Source organism: Drosophila suzukii, chromosome 3 (assembly GCF_043229965.1).
Source record: "Drosophila suzukii chromosome 3, CBGP_Dsuzu_IsoJpt1.0, whole genome shotgun sequence".
Lineage (NCBI taxonomy): Eukaryota > Metazoa > Arthropoda > Insecta > Diptera > Drosophilidae > Drosophila > Drosophila suzukii.
In genome coordinates, this window is record NC_092082.1 from 16,736,615 (window position 1) to 16,754,347 (window position 17,733).

A 17,733-nucleotide genomic window follows, 5' to 3' on the forward strand; every position below is an offset into this window, starting at 1 on the left:
ATTAATTACTTATACATTGCTTATACAGCTGATTATTAAGCTTACTAAAATATTTTTAGTCCTTTAAATGAGCTCTTTCTCGTCCTTTTTCACAATTTGTATAATTTTTTAAAAGTAGGTAGGATTTTTTTTAATCTCTTTATGATGAATTAAATATAGACTTTAAATTTGAATTTAACAAAGCTCTGATCAACTGATTATTAAGCGTATTAAAATATTTTTAAGTCTTTAAAATGATTTAAAGTATTAATGAAATAGTGGTTGAGTTTGTATTTTTTACCCTGTCTTGAACTTGTATTTATCGCAAAATCGAAGAAATGTAACATTTTCAAAAAATAAAGAATGATTCTTAGCATTAACGCAGAATGAGATTTCCAGGGGAGATATTCCTATGGAGGGTTCCTCTACTTCAGGTAAATGCTAGGGTAACTGGCTCCTCCCCAGACTCCCGGCTCGTACCATCCCGCACTGCTGCCCGCGTAGCCCAGGGGAGCATATGAGATGGAGGTGGCCGGAGCATAGGCCGCCTTCAGGAGCGGAGTGTGGTCCACAATTGGGCGCCAATAGGGGCGCTTCTCGTGCACCACCGTGGAACTCTGGTGGGATACCGCGGCTGGCAGGGCGTAGCTTTCGTAGCCCACCACACTGGGGGCATACTCCACGTGCTCATAGCTGGGCAGATAACTAGGACGAGCCTGGATCAGGGCAGCCAACAGTCCGCACAAAAGGAATACCTGAGGAAAACAAATATTACTATAGTTACTCCTGTTGATATTGACAGATGCGCCATGGCAACTCACAACTTTGAACATCTTCGTTGGGTGAACTCTGCAACAATGTTTGGCAGTTGAAGAAGTCATTCGGGTTTTATACAACCCCGACCAAGGGAATTGACTTCTTTACGTTAGAATTGGCACAAACAATCGAGCCATCATCTCAAAGTTTGTCTGTTTTTTTCTATTTGGCTTGTGTTTTCTGCGTTTTTCCTCAACCATATTCCCAGGCCCAGATGGCTCATTAGTGACCCATTTGGGCGTAACTGAGCGAGCGGCTCGGGCCGAGGCGAGGCTGAAACCGAAAGCCAAATGGCCAAATAAACCAGCCAGCCGAGCCACCCACTAGTGATACCTGTTCCAGTATCCAACACCACACCCACAACAACCCATTCCCAAATCCTGTTCATTTCTTCTACTTGACTGGCATTCCAGACATTAGCATAACCAGCAGCCAAACTCTTTTTCCCCGATTATTTTTGGCTGCCACCAACGCAAACCGTACACCAAACACCATATGCCGTGTATGGCCCATTTGGCTAACTTTGATTTTAATTAAGCCAGCATACACGCCAAACAGATTCCCAGCCCATTTGCGACGACCTTGGCTCTAATTTAATTAAGAAGAAAAACCGAAGCAAAAAAAAAATATATATAAAAAAGAAACCCACAATGAGCTTGTTCAGAAGCGAGATATTTAACAAGCGGCTGACAGGCCCCGAAACGATTTAATCATTGGCCAAGTTGCTCTTATTGTTGGCAGTAGCTAACTGCAGAATGCCATTGTTATTGGATTCGGTACACTTTGGCTTCTATACCCTCAAGACCTGGCTTGTGTTCCAGCCAGCCCCAAAGTGTAAATCACTGGGCTGTTTAGCAGTAGTTGGCATAAGTCTTTGACTTGCACTCACCGCCGGGTGTAATATTTCTAGCTAAACAAAAAAACAATAAAAAACGAAACAAATAAATAAGTAACTAAGCTACAAAGCTAACCTTTTTTTACGACCAATTCAAAAATATTTTAAAAAATCAAGGGTATACTTTTAAGCTGCTGTCTTAAAATGAAGCTTGGTTTTAAAGCTTTTCTCAGCTTAAGCAAGCTTTGTCTTTCCACTTAACCCATGTTAGACTTTGGGCCAAAAACTAACCACACAAGTGAGTAGACATTTTTTAGCCAAGCGGAATTTCCTACAATCAATTAGACCTGACCAAAGTTTCAGCAAATATTTCAATCAATTTATTTAATGCTTTTGATTTAACCCAAGTTGGTAAGATGTGGAGGCTTAATTCCACTAGGAAATGAATGTTTCCACGAAGAACTTAGGTTTCTGTTAATCCACTTTTCCAAGACAATTCCATAAACAATCTCCCGGTAATTGGAATATTGACAAATGGACAAGAGTTTTAAATAGTCTGGCTAATAGGAGTTGACTGTGCCCACTGGGACTGGCTCAAACTCAACTCGAGTCTGCATTTGTATCTGTATCTTTGAGGTTGTCAGCATGGAACATGCAACTTAATTAGCTGTATTAAACCAAATTCGAGTGCAAGATTTTTGTTGTAATTATGGGTGCAAAGTAGCAACACTCTGAGCTGGTCTTATCTGAAACCTTATCGGTGTGACTCCGTTTTGGCTAAGAAACAGCATTGAAAACCGCTCATACGCCATGTAATTAGATCTGTAATAGCCACATCCGCCTGCAGGCTTAAACGTTTGGGAAATGCCTAGTTTGGCCGGTTCTTGCACCGACTTGGAGATTTGCTGTCGGCGCGTTTTTGTGGGGCGTGTGATCTGCATTGTCTTATTAATTTTAATGACTGAATTATACAAAACTCGACGCACAAGCAACTTTTTGCCGGTTGCAACTGGCCGGCAACTTCCTTGATTACACACAGAATTCGAAGTTGATTTGAGCGTAGTTTTTTTTGCCAGTCGTTGTTGTTCTCAAATCGAATTCGTTTTGGTTTTGTTTTCTTGTATCTATTTCTGTTTTTTTGTTTTCTATGTAATTTACGTACATGAATTTAATGTTTAGCTGCGGCTATCATTAAGTCTAATTGACTTTTTATCGCTTATGGTGTTCTCAGCTCATTTTTGCTTTTGTTTGTGAGAAATCCAAAGCAGAGCGAACTTGATCAGCAGATTAGCAGTTCATAAAGCGCGACCTAGGGATGGTAAATTGTCATCGCATCCGGATGGGGATTATTAGGGAATATTACAAAAATTAGCAAACTAGGCCAGAATAACATATATGAAAATAAAGATGGCCCTTAAGTAGGGATTACTCAGACCCTGCTCGGGGGCCAGTGAAAACTTATTAAGAATCTAAAGCTCGTGATTGATTGATTTCCCACCTCTAACCAATATATAGATACTCCCCTCACAGGTGTGCAATCATGCTTGGATCTCGCCCAGTAATTTAATTTCAGCACAAGTTCAGGGTGAGTAACCACACAAGTCACCGAATTGCTCTAGAACAATCTCAGAACAGCCGGCAAAAAAAGGTAGCAAAAAGTGAAAGTCAAATTGGATGCACTAGAACCCACTGGTCTCCTAAAACAATGGCTATAAACTCAGGTGAAGAAAAGGGGAATGCGCACCCATACGAGAACCAAATTCAATTAAAAAGCACTAATCGAGTAACGAATTATATGGGACAGCCCCTCGCATAAATCTTAGCAACTGGGAGTCAAACAATTTGCATACAATTTGGCGACACACAACTTTAATTTACGAGCGCCAAAAGGGGCGTGAGTTGTTCAACATTTTGTCGTTTATTTTTGATTTCAGTTTTCGGTTGTCATTTGTTATTGTTGCAACTCAAGTTGGAGACACTGAGCTCCAATTTAACTACTTAATTATGAAGCAGATTGCAGATTTCGGTCTATTTGCATTGGCAGCCAGAGAGCGAACACTCAATGAAGCTGTCAAATGATCTGTGACCAAAATAGTTTTAGCATGCGGGGAAGGCTGATCAAAAACAACACAATTTGCTAGAAAAACAAGTGCTTTACGTGCCATGAGCCCCATTGCGCAATGTCCCAGTACAAAAAGAACTTCAAAGCGAAATGAAACCAACTTTGCAAATGATAATTGTTGGCCCAACCTTCAGGGCTGAGCTGAAGGTAAACTCAGCTCTGGCATAATGCAGTAGCCAAAAGGAAGGGAGGAGATCGCATGGGGTTAATCCACCTTAGCTCACTTTAATTCCATTAATGAAAACTTACCTCTCAGCTGGCGAGTGTGTTTCTAGAGCTTTTCACAGCGGTGCCTGGCTGACATTTGCTTTATGGAGGTGGAAAAACAGAGCGATGATTGGTACCCTAGAAGCATAATCACGGTATGATATTTTAGAGTCATTAAAAAATAACTCGGAAAGATCATGGTATAAAGAAAACGATTTTATGGGAATGGCTGTGTAGAAGAAAACATTTATTTCGATTTATATCTGTAAATACAGATTTATATACATATATTATATAGATTAGATTAGGGTTTTATATTATATATAACATATATATAGATTAAACATTTTAAACGGATCCTCACATTTTCAATACAAACACATTTTATTTTACTAATACAAAGTCAAAATATAGGTACTTCCAAGTCTAGTTAGTAAGGTAATATCATTAGCATAAGGTACTATCATTTAAAAGGTAAGATCTCATTTCTGATCCCAATTTCCAGGGTAATTAGCTAATCAAAAAAATTAGATTTTTTGCCAGCCATTGTTACAGTTTCGCACTTGGTAGTTGTAGCTACTTCTCTGGGTATTAATCATTATAAAACGAGTAATTGTCGGGGTTTTCGCTGTACACATTGTAATGTGCACGACATTGTGACAAAGGCTGGGGTAAGCACGACCTTGACCGAGTGGCGTCCAACATGTGGTATACTTAATACCTAATTGGCCACACTTGAGTCACAGCCAGCAATTTGCAGATGGGAGTTGGCCATGCAAATTGCCATCCACCCAACCGACAATTATGTAAAACTATAACAAATTAAATAACAACTCTTTGCGGTCATATGTTGGCCTAATCAAATGTCAGTAAACCGAACTAATCACCTCTGCTCCATTTGCGAATTCCAGACCCCCCGACTTGTAAAATTTCCCTAGCCAGAATTCGCCAGACAAATTTCAGGTCTGACTATTTTGCCCAGAAAAATCACATACATAAATCATGAAAGGAAAAAATATTGAGTTGAGCCACAGCGATTTGGGTTGGAAAATTGACGGCTTTTAATTTCGACTTTTGAATGATTTGTTGGCAATCAAAGTATTTTGGGCGTTACTTGGAAAATGCGAATCCGATCGAGAGTTTCGACTATATGGATTGTATGGATGTTGCCCAATAGTTATGGCAAAGATACAGAATGCAATTGGGAGGCCATTAAAATGCAATTACAGGCTGGTCAGCTGCAATCGGAACCCCAGACCCACAAAACCCAAGCCCAACCGCGTTGAAGAGTGGGTGGCAGTATCGGTTTTGTGGCCTGTATGCGAATCGATAGATAGCCACGCAATTTGGCATCCTGTTTGGTGTCAATCAAGCCGCCTTCAATATAGATTTATGCGACAATTTGGTCAGCATTTGCATAACGCCACGGGCCAAAATCACGAGGTGTTGGCTTGGTGAAGGGTTTACTTTGGCTTAGTTTGAGATTTTAGATTTTCGATTTTAGACTTGATATGCAGATTGCCCAGGGTCAAAGCCGAAGAATTGTCCCCATCATAATTGTTTATTGATTTATGAGTCATAAACTTTAAGCCGCGCTTTGTTCGCCCTCTGAGAACTCTGATTTTTGATACCAGACTTCGATACAAAACACCGATTCAAGGTTTGGAATCAAGCATTTTGCAATTCTTTTCACGCCTCGTGTTCTGGCCGATCTTGCGATTTGATTTGAAAAGTTTCCAAGGAATTAAGCATGGCTATTAGGAAATCTGGCAGGCCATTCGAAATGCGGCGAATATGATTTACCTATGTTTCCAATTGATTCCGCTCCTTCCACCCAAGTTACGCATACGCCATGTGTGCGCGATAACAAATCAGTTAAAAATTAATGCATGCAAAATATATGCAAACCAGCTGCTGACCATTGGCCACCGACTGGCCAACTGCACCAATCTCGATCTCCACTCTGTGTGTTTGTCAGTTATTAAAGTGAGTAATTTTTCTTGGACCACTTGAGTTCAGTTTAGTGCGTGGAGAGGCAGCTCCGATTGATCATTTGCATGTGAGCAACAACATTTTCCACACCTACGGATCTCAATATCTGTAATGAGCTGTCAGTCAGTCAGTCAGCTGATTGATAATCAAGTGCGTGTCCGCTTTTAGAAAGGATTTGCAGATCAGCAATCGGTAGACAGATATGCTTAATGGGCTTAGGGGATTTTCGAACAGAAAAACATTGGATTGCTTGCACTGAAGTAATTGAGCAGGGAAGTAGGATATGCACTTTATGAAATTTAATAGCACAGCTAGTTTAATAACAATACTTTTATGAGGTATTTTTCAAAGGAAACGTAACTTTATAGCCAATTTACAGCTCAACTTAAAGTGCAAAAAAAGTTAAGGCCCTATGACACTTATTTGATTATAAACTGAAAATGTATTTCAAAAATTCCTGGCTACCAAAACCATATTTAATATACAAATTCATATGATATTGTTAAGCTGTATAGGTTGCAAGGACTTTTTTTTAAATAAATCCATTCAGTTAGTTAAAAATCAAACTAGTGTCATAAGGCCTTAAAAGACAGAACTAGAATTTTCCCAGGTGGAAACCGCTAGAAAACAATTGTTCATTTCCACGCTGAAATGAATGGAAGTATAAAAATTTCCGTTAGAGCAAAAGCCGCTGCATGGAAGCCAACAATTGCTGACAAAAAAAGATACAAATTGAATTAAATGTCCATAGAGGCATTTAATGGGATTCGTTGGGGGACTCAAGCTGGCCAAGTTAGTGGGTCCGATCCAAAGTAGCCGCGTGACTGATCTCTTTCGCGATCTGCTGGTCGGCAAATGCACAAAGCTTCGGCTCTCGGCCGTCGAAAGGGGCGTGTTGGCTCTCCCTCTCCAGCGTCGCTCTTTGGGCCAAGATTTGTCAGAATATTTCTCATGTTGCGGGTATAAATAACAGGCAACTTGAGACGTCTAAGCATAACATACTCAGCTCTTCACTCAAGAAGTCACAGCAACCATCAAAAACCAACCCAAAATGTTCAAGCTGGTAAGGATACTCTAAGGATACGCGTTATAATGGAAATACTATATCATAGTTCCGATCCGTAGATCGCCCTCATCTCTGCCCTGTGCGCCGTGGCCAATGCCGGTTTGATTTCGCCCTATAGCCATGGCTATGGATTGGGATACGGACACGCCCTGGCTCCGGCCTATGCCGCTCCTGCCGTGATCTCGCATGCCCCCATCATCAAGAGCTACGCCGCTCCGATTGTGGCCCATCCGGTGGCCACTTCGTATGCCAACACCTACAAGGTGGCCACCAAATCCTACCCGGTGGTCCATGCCGCTCCCCTGGTCCATGCTGCTCCTCTGGTCCATGCCGTTCCCGCCCTGCACTCCACCTCCACCTACCATGGATCCTACGGCGGCTACGGCAGCTACGGTCTGGGATACTCCGGCTACGGACATGGTGGCTACCTGCACTAAGGATCTGATGTCGTATGCGATATCATCCCAAGTTGACGACCCCCCGAAGTGAGATAATCCAGCGGATAGTTCGCATTTTGCTGCCGTCAAAGTGTTGAATTTGCATTTCGTAGTCAGAGGCAGATCGAAATTCAATCGGGTCAAACCCCAAATTGTGTACAAAAACCCTCCAGAACCCCAGAAAAGAACAACCACTTAGAGACAGAGACACTTAGAGAACTAAGGATAACTAAACGGGAGGCAGCGAGAGCGAGAGATTGAAGGAAGGATCAAGATTCGTTGATTTTGTTATAAAGGTGCAACTCATTTCACTGTGGCTTCAGCACTTTCTGTAAATAAACGACATATGACTCTAAAAACGAATGAAAATGATTTTTAATTTTCGGGGTGAATATTCTTAAAGACACAATTTGAGTGTTGTCAAAGGGGCATACTTTTTCTATAATTTAATTTTGCTCAATTGTTAATACACTTTCGATAAATAAAAGTTTCTTTTAATAAGCAAAAAACTAGTAGGTTGAATTCCATTTGGTATGCAAATTTATATTTTATTGTCTTAAATGGTATTCCATTTGGAGCAAACAGGTAATGGGTTAACAATTTTAAAGGGTTAGTAAAAAGATAAGCACTTGAATAAATTCATTTTTGCAAAACAATTGCGAACAAAACTATTTTCACTACTATTTTCTATGTTCGTATGCTGAACAATAAACACATAAACAAACAATCATTGGTAGTAGAGTGTGAACTGCACAGTTCTATGAGTATTTATAAGGATTCCAGATCGAATTGCCAGTCGTGGCATCACGAAAATTTCACACCCAACTGATTGTTCAATTTTCCATCAGCCAACTACTAGTTCACCCCAACTATCCCCGCGATTTCTACTCCCATTCAGCATTCAATTGCACTGCAAATTAATTTTACTTGACCAACTCGATTCATACCGACTCCCGTCGAGTGTTTTGAAATTTCGAGGAAAAAAACAAAATACCGAAAAAATTGTTTTATTGCAACGCCTTGCCCAGCCCACCTGCCCCCCTTTTCCCCAGTTTACCCCTCCGCCCCTGGCAATTATCATGGGCGGAGAGACGAAAGACTCAAGCGACAAACGCGTGCGCCTGTCAACAGGTTGACCAGTGAAAAGTGCGTTGAAATATATTTTTATTAATGCCTGGCCAACTGTCGCAGCTAAATGCTTTTTGCCCAGTTTCGTAAGTGAAAAATTGGAGCACATCAAGAGCTGCTGAGAAGTAAATTGACTCACTTAATTACCTTTTCAGCCGGCCAGTTGATCCTGGGACCAAAAAAATAACTATAATTCATACGAAAATTGAAAAGTCGTGTGTTAATATTTGCCCGGTGGCTGGAGAATTGCAAATCAATTTACGATTTTATTTAATAAATGTTATTTCGCAAAGTGAAAATCTTGTGCCGAAAGGGTGGGGCAACTAAATGTAATTCATAGCGCCCAATAACAATAAGCCATTGTTGGCGGCTCTTCGACCTTGACAGCCATCCAACTTTATTGTGCCCAGCTATAAGTTTAATTTGTCTCAGTTCAGTTCGGCATAAATTATGTGGCCCCTGCTCATGGGCCATGTCGTAGTTATGGTCTTATGAAGACAGCATTACCGTTAGCTAGTCAAGCGATAATTTGGCAACAACCTTGGGGGGATTCGCAGACAAAGGTGGGCAACAACTTTGCTTCCTACATCTTACCATAGGCCATTGAATATTCATTCGAGCTCCTCGGTTGACACTAAGTGGATGCATTTTGCGGCAGGTGCTCTCATGGCACAGTTGCAGCTCTCAGCTGTTTCCCACAACCTCGCGAATGCAACACACCTGTTGTTTGCCTCCCGCTCTTCAGATTGAGTGCAAATTCAGTCAAATACCAAAATTCTGGGCTTTCCTTTGAGTTTTTTGCGTTTAGCCCGAGAGTATGCTAAGTCTAATTGAATTACTCGAGCGGAATTGGATTTGCATTTTGCCAAGCTGCTGCTCTGCATTATTAACAAGTCACTGATTCGAGCCAGGGCAACGACCTTTGGTAGGATGCGAGTCGAGAATCACAACTCGTATTGCTGCAATTAAAACCCGCATTGAAGCCACAATCTCTGGATTCAGAGAAAATTAATTTCAAAGGGTCGAGCTGTTTCCCGGGAAACCCATTCCTTTGCCACGGAAATGCACGTTGTGCACAGGAAAAAAAAGGATCATCATCAAAGGATCAACTTTTAACATTCCATAGTTTAAATTTAAAACAAGTATGGATAATTGCATGTCTCAATTTCTTCCATCCTCAGTTAAATTTCAGGTATCACTTTTAACCTTAATAATGTTAAATTGATATAGAAAATTGCAATTCTCAATTTCTTTCCTTTCTACAAAATTAACTTTAAAATAATTTTAGTAAAATTAGTATTATTTTTATGATTTTTTAACAGTGTGGAGAAAATGCACACGTTTTCATATAACCTTGACCAAGAACATTGACATGAAGGGAGCTCGAACCATCCGCTCACACTCAACCATTGCTCGTAATTATATACTTGTTATTTGTGCAAAGGATTTGCAACCGATAATTTAATGCAGCCATGCCCTCGCATGTCCTTGCACTGAGTTCAACGACTGCGTATACGCAATATGGAAGCAAGGATTACAGATTATATAAGCAATACAGGGTGGTTTCATTAAAATTCAAATTAAAGAGCAATTAAGAGGAAATAATTCGTATAATAATTGTAGCATATTTTCCAGCCAATATACCAGCAGCATGCCCAATCAATTGAGTGAATCAAATCAAATCAAATCGAATCGAATCAAATCAGTTGAAAACTTCAAATGCTTGCAACAAAGTTTTTCCGGGGCAAAGGGAAAACGCACATTTGTCGTTGGCAAACACGTGCAGCGATTTAGCAAGCATTACATTATATTACAATGCGGCTCCAACTGAAGAGCCCCACCTGTTGCCATCGGCGGTGGAAAATCGGTGGAAAGTCGGGGGAAAATGGCTTGTGGAAATCGCGGGGGCAACCACTCGAGGGACTTGAGAACTCAAGAGCTGGCCGTGTGCTCCACTCAGCATTGGCAAAAGGGAAAATGGGAAAATCTTCGTGGAAATTCCCGCATTTTAGTGCCCTCTTTTTCGGTTCAGCGAAGGTGAACATATCGATTTCTGATTTAGCCACTTTGTTATGGTAATTTCACAGGCTTCCCACTCCCAATTTTCCATTTCCCCCGTTTTTGTGTTGACAATTTCGATGGGCGCGTGTCGCGCATTTGGCAGCCAATTTAATTGGCCACCCGTGCGGGAATTTCGGCTGTTTACGACAGCTGCTGAAGCAGATTTTATGGCAGAAGTGGCAGTAACTTGCACGCTTTTGCCCACTTTTGGGCCGCTTCGGGGTGATGCAAAATGCTCTGCCAACTTTTGGGCTTCAACCGGCTAATTGAGAGCTTCGAACCTGGCTTTGTTGGCGGCGGTAATAAATCGACTTTTAACTGGCGTGTGATATTTTGGCATTTATATTTCGGCAACGGCCATCAATCAGAGTCATAAGGCATAAAAAGGTGCCTGGAACGTGATCGCAATGGGTTTCTTGTAGCCGCTGCCACTTGGTTGTTTTTCTTATTACTGGATTTTTTTTGCAGCTGGTGGCGGCAGTAAAAGTTGCTGCAGTCGAGCGCGTGCATTCGTAAAAGTTATCCACTTCTATATCCAGGGATTTGGCCAAATGAAGTGCACATGCTAATGGCTTCAGAAGTGGGCTGGATTAAGCTGATTTACTATCGAGAGCTGTTTCTTAGGATACTCGAAGTATAGCGGGTTAGGTGTACATTTTATGACCATGCCCTGGAGAATAATAAATATTTTTCCTTTATAAAAAATATTATCATTTCATATTGAGTTGGGAATTTATTCTGCTTTCAGCAATCCTTTATGAACTCGCTTTGAAAATATTTTTCTTGAAATAAAAAAATTTTTGTCGAAAAAATCGTATCCAAATGAATAGAATGTTTTGAAGATATTTAGGGTATGAAAATTTAAATGTACCAAAAATTCAGTTTATGGTTATTAAAGGCTAACATTAACTACGATTTTATAAAAATAAATTTATAATCAATTAGGAACTAATAAAAATTAGTACATTCCAAATGATTTCACAAAAAATGCGACGCATTTTTATAACTAAAGTGAAATTGATCATTGTCATAGAAATACCTAAGAAATAAGTAGATATAATCAAGAAAATGGTACATAGCAACACATATTATTTCAAAATGTTTGCAAAAAGAGTGTGGCATGCATTCGCTCCAAATAAACCCATTTAAAGTTTTGACCACCGCCTGTGATTTGTACCCTCCTCCAAATTTCCCTTGAGGATGGGGCATTGCAAAACTTGTCGCATGCATTTGCCGCACGATTTGCTTGTCGATTGCACGTCGTGCGCAGATCCCTTAATGGAGTTTTTACTTATCGCCTCCTCTAGTTTCCATACTCCTCCTCCGAAATCAGCATAATGTGAGCAACGCAACTCTGATCGAGGTATATAAACCTGCAATGGTCAACAAAAATCGATTCATTACGTGTGAAAGTGTCGAGGAGAAGTGACTTAATACGGAAATCGAAAACGGAAGAAAGCATAAGGAGAAAAAATGTTCAAAAATTCCAAAGCAAGTGAATGAAAAGTGTTTTTAGTTTTATAATAATGAAATATTTTTGTAATATTTAGAGTGCTTGGATATGTGTTCTGATGTGTCTTGGCTCTCCAGCCTGGGGAAGTTTCCATCATGGCCCATCGACGGTGGGTGTACCCGTGGGTGTTCCTGTTCCAGTGCCAGTTCCGGTGCCCTCTCCATATCCGGTTCCATCGCCAGTGGCTGTTCCCGCTCCAGTGGCAGTTCCCGTTTCAGATACTGTGACAATCCCAGCGGTTTATAATGCCCATCAGGCATTTGCCTATGGAACGGAAGAGCATTATGCTCCTGCTCCTCCACCGGCAATCTTTAAATATTCATCATCATATGCTGCCCCCCAGCCAGTCATCAAATACTCCCTGGGAGCTCCAGTGACCACTACCACCACCACATATACAGGATTTGCTGCACCACCAACGTCTCATTTTGCAGCAGCACCACCAGTTCAATTTGCAGCACCACCTCCACCACAATTCCTAACGAGATATGCTGCCCCGCCCACTGGTTACCAGTTTGCAGCCGCCCCCTCTTTCGGAAGATACAAACTCCACTTTGGAGCACCACCACCACCATCATATCATCATTCTCCGGCTGCTGTTTATGGAGCTCCCCCACCAACGTTTAACACTCAGGGCTGGTAACTCATGAAAACCCCAGATGGGCCCCTCATTATGCTCATTATGCATAACTATGAATGATAATTTCCTCAAATTAGCAATTAATTAAATCTAAATAATGTTGTTATGTTTCGTATTATCCGCGACTCGTGAATTTATGCGAAGAACGCGGAGCGTATCGATTTAATTATGCTTATATCAAAAACCCATAAATAATTCAGACGTTTTCATGGCTTTGAGCTATCTTTTGGCTCCGCCAATTTTGGTCAAAGGCGAGGCATTGAGAGGGCCCAGACTAATACCCCCAGATATGCCGCAATTAACTTCGAACTTTTGACCAACTGACCTAACTCAATGAATGGATAGAAGATAGCGGAGCCAAACGTCAATTGGGTCAAACAGTTTAAACTTTAAAAAGCTTTCGAGCTCAAAGATGGACAGCTTGATTACAGCACAAACATTGACTTTGAATAAATAAATAACGAGAATTGACGATTTCCGCATTCAGAGATTGGGTATTAAAGTAGGTGTCATGTTTAGTAGTAGTAGTAGTTATAAATATAAGATGAATAATTTTACATCTTTAGCAGTAAGAAAAAGTGACAATTTTGAAGCTTAAAGTAAATAAAACTTGAAGTATAAATAAATAAAGAATTTATTTAAGTATTTTAGATAAGTATTTTAGATAAAAATATTAAAAGGAAAAAAAAAATTTTAAGAGATATATTTAATAATAATAATATAGTAATGAAAAACATATGTTATTTTTATAGTTTTTTAAAAAAAATACCCATGTCAAAGCCAAATAACAACAACAATTTAATAAAACAAATTTTAAACAATTTTATAAAGTCACTATCCATTTTTTTTCAGTGAAAGTTAAAATTAGATGCGCATAGATTTTGATTAAGTCCCACCAGCTGAGGTCAATCTGTGACGAGAGACCCGCACAGAAAGAGCGGCAATCAAACGCCGAGATTTGGAAAACAATCAGGTCTTTAGCATGCAAATCTCGCACCGTACCGTCAAAGTCCTCCGTTTTGGTCAGTGGCTAATGGCTTTTATGTTTGCGACTCCTGTCACATGACGCTCGATTCGATTTGTGTTTAATAAGCTCAAATGCTGTCGACATGCCTGAGGTATGCAGAAAACTTTAGAACAGGGGTGCAACCAAAGGGGGGGTATTGCTAAAAATAACCCACCCGTTTGAAACCACTATGCCACTGCTAATTTCTGTAGTTGCATAGTTTGGATGCCAATAAAAATGACCAACAGTGATTTATATGCAAGGCAGCCAAATATCAATATTATCAATAGAGAAGACTGCCCGGCAACAGCTTTTTGTTAAGCCACAACAAATAAACAAAGTATATAAACAAAGGCAACACAAAATGCCAAAAAGCTTCGTCTTGGCCTGCACTCAAGTGTTGGCCTGGCCCAAAGCCATTCACGAAGAGCCAAGAGGAAGACCTGAAAAGAGTGACAAAGAGAGAGAGGTATCACTCCGAGAACCGACCGATCGCAGCTCCTCCATACGCATATAAAAAGCATCTTCAGCGGGCTCACAAATTTTAATCAGCCACCAAAGCTGCGACAGCGAACATCAACGAACTTAGGACCCGGTTAAATAAAATTGTTTTAAGAACAAGAACGGTGAACTAGAAGTGAAGAAAGTGAAATGGCGCCAAAAGTGAGTGTTAAAACAAGTGTGTGTGAAGATAACTTAAGGTTCTATTATAATGAAAAACACTTTCAGTTGACCTGTGTGTGGATTGTACTATTGCAGCTTTTGAGCCTGGCTCTGGGAGATGTCTCCCACTTGGATTACTCTATCACACCAAGTGCCCAGCTGGGCTACTACCATTACCCCGCCCCCAACCGACCAGCTTTGCAACGGACACAGAGAACCCAGTACCAACAGATCCAGAGCCAGCAGTATCCCCAAGTGGCCCAACAGTTTGCCGAACCCGCCTTAGAGCAGGCTGCTTTCACCCAGGCTTTGACCAGTCAGGGTTACGTATTTGGAGCACCTTCGTCCCAGCTTCAGGTGGCTCCCTCGGCTCCACAGCCCCAGCAGGTGGCCAGACCATCAGTTCCCTTGGGTTCTGCAACCATAACGGGTCGCTCCATAACCTCAAGTGCGGATGCCAACTCCCTGAATCTCAAGCTGCCAGTGCCCTTTGGCATTGCTCCCTTGAATGTGGCCCAACTGCCACTCCAGGCTGGAGCCCCCTATGCCAGTGTGCCCCGGACAACAGGCCTCACCTCCTATGGAACACCGCAGATCCAGAGGCGCTGATCTAATCCTAATCCTAACATAGCATAATAATAAATTTAACCGAGCCAGAGTTATCCCGACTGATCATCAAACTGCGATGACTTCTGCTCTTAGTGAATATACACATTGATAATAAACTTGCCATCTAAGCTTAGTCTTTTGGTTCGGTCTCTTTTTTATTGGCCATTTTTGTTTTCATCTCATTGCCATCGATGGTGACTGCATTTGCATAATTTGTTGAAGGTTGAGCCGCAGACACAATAAAAAGGTCTTCGTTTACACCTTTCACCTTTAATCGTTGCTATTTACATACACACAAATCGGGCCAAGAGATCACCAACATGCGATCCTCAAAATTAGACCTTAAACTTGGCATTGGAAATGGCTGTAAACACAAAAAAAATCAAGCCAGCTACGAAGCTTTGACGTATATTTATGAAAGCCAATTAAAGTCAAGTGTCATTGATCAGAATCTGGGAACGGAACTGGGATTTGGCATCTAGATCTATATATATATTTATTGCAGGGGGGTAGAACCTGCTTTCCCGCAAAAACAAAAACAGGAATTCGAATGTGATCTGCATAAATTTGGGTTTTCGAAAATCCATTAAAGCCAACGGTACTGACGACAGTCACATATAATTCTTAAGAGGGATAACGATTCTGAAGCGGCTCTAACTCAGTTTGCAGTTGAAAATCAAAATGGTTAACTAGGAAGTAAGTGGATCGCTATGGTGTGAAGTGAAGTGCTGAAGACAAGAAGGTGATGGCGATGGCGATGATGATGGGTAAAGATGTATTTCCGTGCTTGAGTCACCGGAAAATTGGAGCGTCATCGCTGGAGAATTCCAATCCAGACATTGTCTTAACAAGTGAGCGAGAGGTGAACCCCTTCAGTTGGACTGTACCACCTGTGGTGACTTTTCAGATTGGATCAGTCCGATCAGAAGTAGCCACAATGCGGATGCAGAATGAAGAATACAGTATACAGTTACATGCGTGGGGCATCTTGATCGCCGGATCGAAAGACATCATATATATCTCATCCTCTCCACTCGTCATCGCCACGGCCTTGAGATCGGCGTCATCATGCGATCAGATTTCAGAAGCAGTTTTATAGTAACGACCATCAAGATGCTCTGTCCATGCTGTTAATAATTGTTAAAAATGTAATACAGTTGAAAAGCTCAAAATACATTTAATTATAATAAAATAAAATATAAAGCATTAAAGTTTATGTGAACTAATATAACACATAGTTTATACTTTCAAAAATTTGGTGGAAAATGGCATTGCTCATAATAAATCGATATAGTATTTAAGTGATAACAACAGACTAATCTGCAGAGAAAAATCATAATCATCATTATAATCATTAAACTGCAATCTTTAATAAGAATTTTCTTCTGAAAATGCCTTATTTTGATATGAAAATGATCTTTGTTTTATTACTCATTAATATGAGTAATACCTTAATAGGTATTTTAGTATGCGTGTTTTTCATTAAATTCTACAAATGTGGCAAACTTTACAAAAAAAATCTTGCCTCCTTTGTTAAATTTTATATATAACCTAAATATATACTTGAGTACATCCTTAAACAGCATGACTTCTTTTAAATGCAGTAAGTTTTTCCTTGAGAAGTTTTATGTCTGTTCATTATAAAATAATTGCTGCATCGATATGAAAGGAAAAGTACCCCCATTGTGAAGAGCACATCAGTGCAAATCTCAGGTTCACCAGCCATCAGATGACGACGATGCTGCTGACCAGGCCAGCACGTGACCGAGTGAGCTGCGATGGCTTATTAAGTCCGCAAGCCGGTTTCGACCGCTCGATCACCCGGCCCCTCACCTCGTGGGCCAATTAAGCCACCTCGGAGTGATTGGGCCCATCGGTGGATGAGCAGGCAGCTCCACATCTCATCCTGTGGCCAGATGGCGTCAAGGTCAGGTCAACACGAAAACAAATGAAGCTCCGGCGGCAAGGATGAGAGGGAAATTTACGACCGCTTTTTATTGGCCCCTCTGCGAGCCATTAAAAAGTGAACTAATGAGACATTTAGTGGGGCGGAAACGTGGCCTAGAGGGGGGGCATCGAATTTTATAGCCAATTTGGCTTAGATTGCGGCCAATTCAATGCAAGGCGGCGCACATTGATGGCCCAAACGGACTGCAAATTACATTCAGACAGCCCGGCCACCGAGGGAGTCTTCAATTGCATACCAATGTCGATCAGTGCACTCGAAAAAAAGTAGAGGTTGGATAGAAATATTTTCACTACAATATATAACGTTTTTTAAAAACTTAAAAAATTGTACTTTTATGTATTTTTCTAGGGTTTTATTTATTTTGTAGGGATTTATGATTTATCAAATAAATATAAATATAAATAAATATATAAATAACTGGGTATACAAAAATCGAGTTACCTAATCTAAAAATATATCATTTTAATAGGCACTTTTGGGCTTTTCTGAATACTTTATATATATTTTAATTCATTAATCGCTTAGTAAAAGTCCGCGACTAATTACCTTATGTTAGTTAGCTAGTTTGCCTGGCAAACCATTTCTATTGCTAAGCATACAATTTCTCCAAGTGCAGGCGAAAAAGTCGAGCGACAACTTGAACAACTTCCGACAATCCATTGGGCAATTGAAGGCGGAGCACGTCTTGGC

The 17,733-nt window shown here is 40.6% G+C and overlaps 4 protein-coding genes across 4 annotated transcripts; 3 read left to right on the plus strand and 1 right to left on the minus strand.

The window, feature by feature from the left end:
* Positions 1-323: 323 nt before the first annotated feature.
* Positions 324-953, minus strand: LOC108007322 (uncharacterized). The gene is made up of 2 exons (XM_017087205.4): positions 801-953; positions 324-734 (listed from the first exon to the last, which is right to left on the minus strand). The coding sequence occupies exons 1-2, from the start codon at positions 858-860 to the stop codon at positions 405-407; spliced, it is 390 nt and encodes a 129-aa protein (XP_016942694.3). The 5' UTR covers positions 861-953; the 3' UTR covers positions 324-404.
* A 5,924-nt stretch (positions 954-6,877) lies between these two features.
* Positions 6,878-7,823, plus strand: LOC118877425 (cuticle protein 10.6). The gene is made up of 2 exons (XM_036816198.3): positions 6,878-7,014; positions 7,077-7,823. Exons 1-2 carry the CDS (start codon positions 7,003-7,005, stop codon positions 7,452-7,454), a joined length of 390 nt encoding a protein of 129 aa, XP_036672093.1. The 5' UTR covers positions 6,878-7,002; the 3' UTR covers positions 7,455-7,823.
* A 4,199-nt stretch (positions 7,824-12,022) lies between these two features.
* LOC108019382 (uncharacterized) lies at positions 12,023-13,356 on the plus strand. Its single transcript, XM_017087206.4, has 2 exons — positions 12,023-12,134; positions 12,194-13,356. Exons 1-2 carry the CDS (start codon positions 12,117-12,119, stop codon positions 12,797-12,799), a joined length of 624 nt encoding a protein of 207 aa, XP_016942695.4. The 5' UTR covers positions 12,023-12,116; the 3' UTR covers positions 12,800-13,356.
* A 1,097-nt stretch (positions 13,357-14,453) lies between these two features.
* On the plus strand, positions 14,454-15,207 carry LOC108019377 (uncharacterized). Its single transcript, XM_070996828.1, has one exon. The coding sequence runs from the start codon at positions 14,454-14,456 to the stop codon at positions 15,072-15,074; it is 621 nt and encodes a 206-aa protein (XP_070852929.1). The 3' UTR covers positions 15,075-15,207.
* The last annotated feature ends 2,526 nt before the right edge of the window (positions 15,208-17,733 follow it).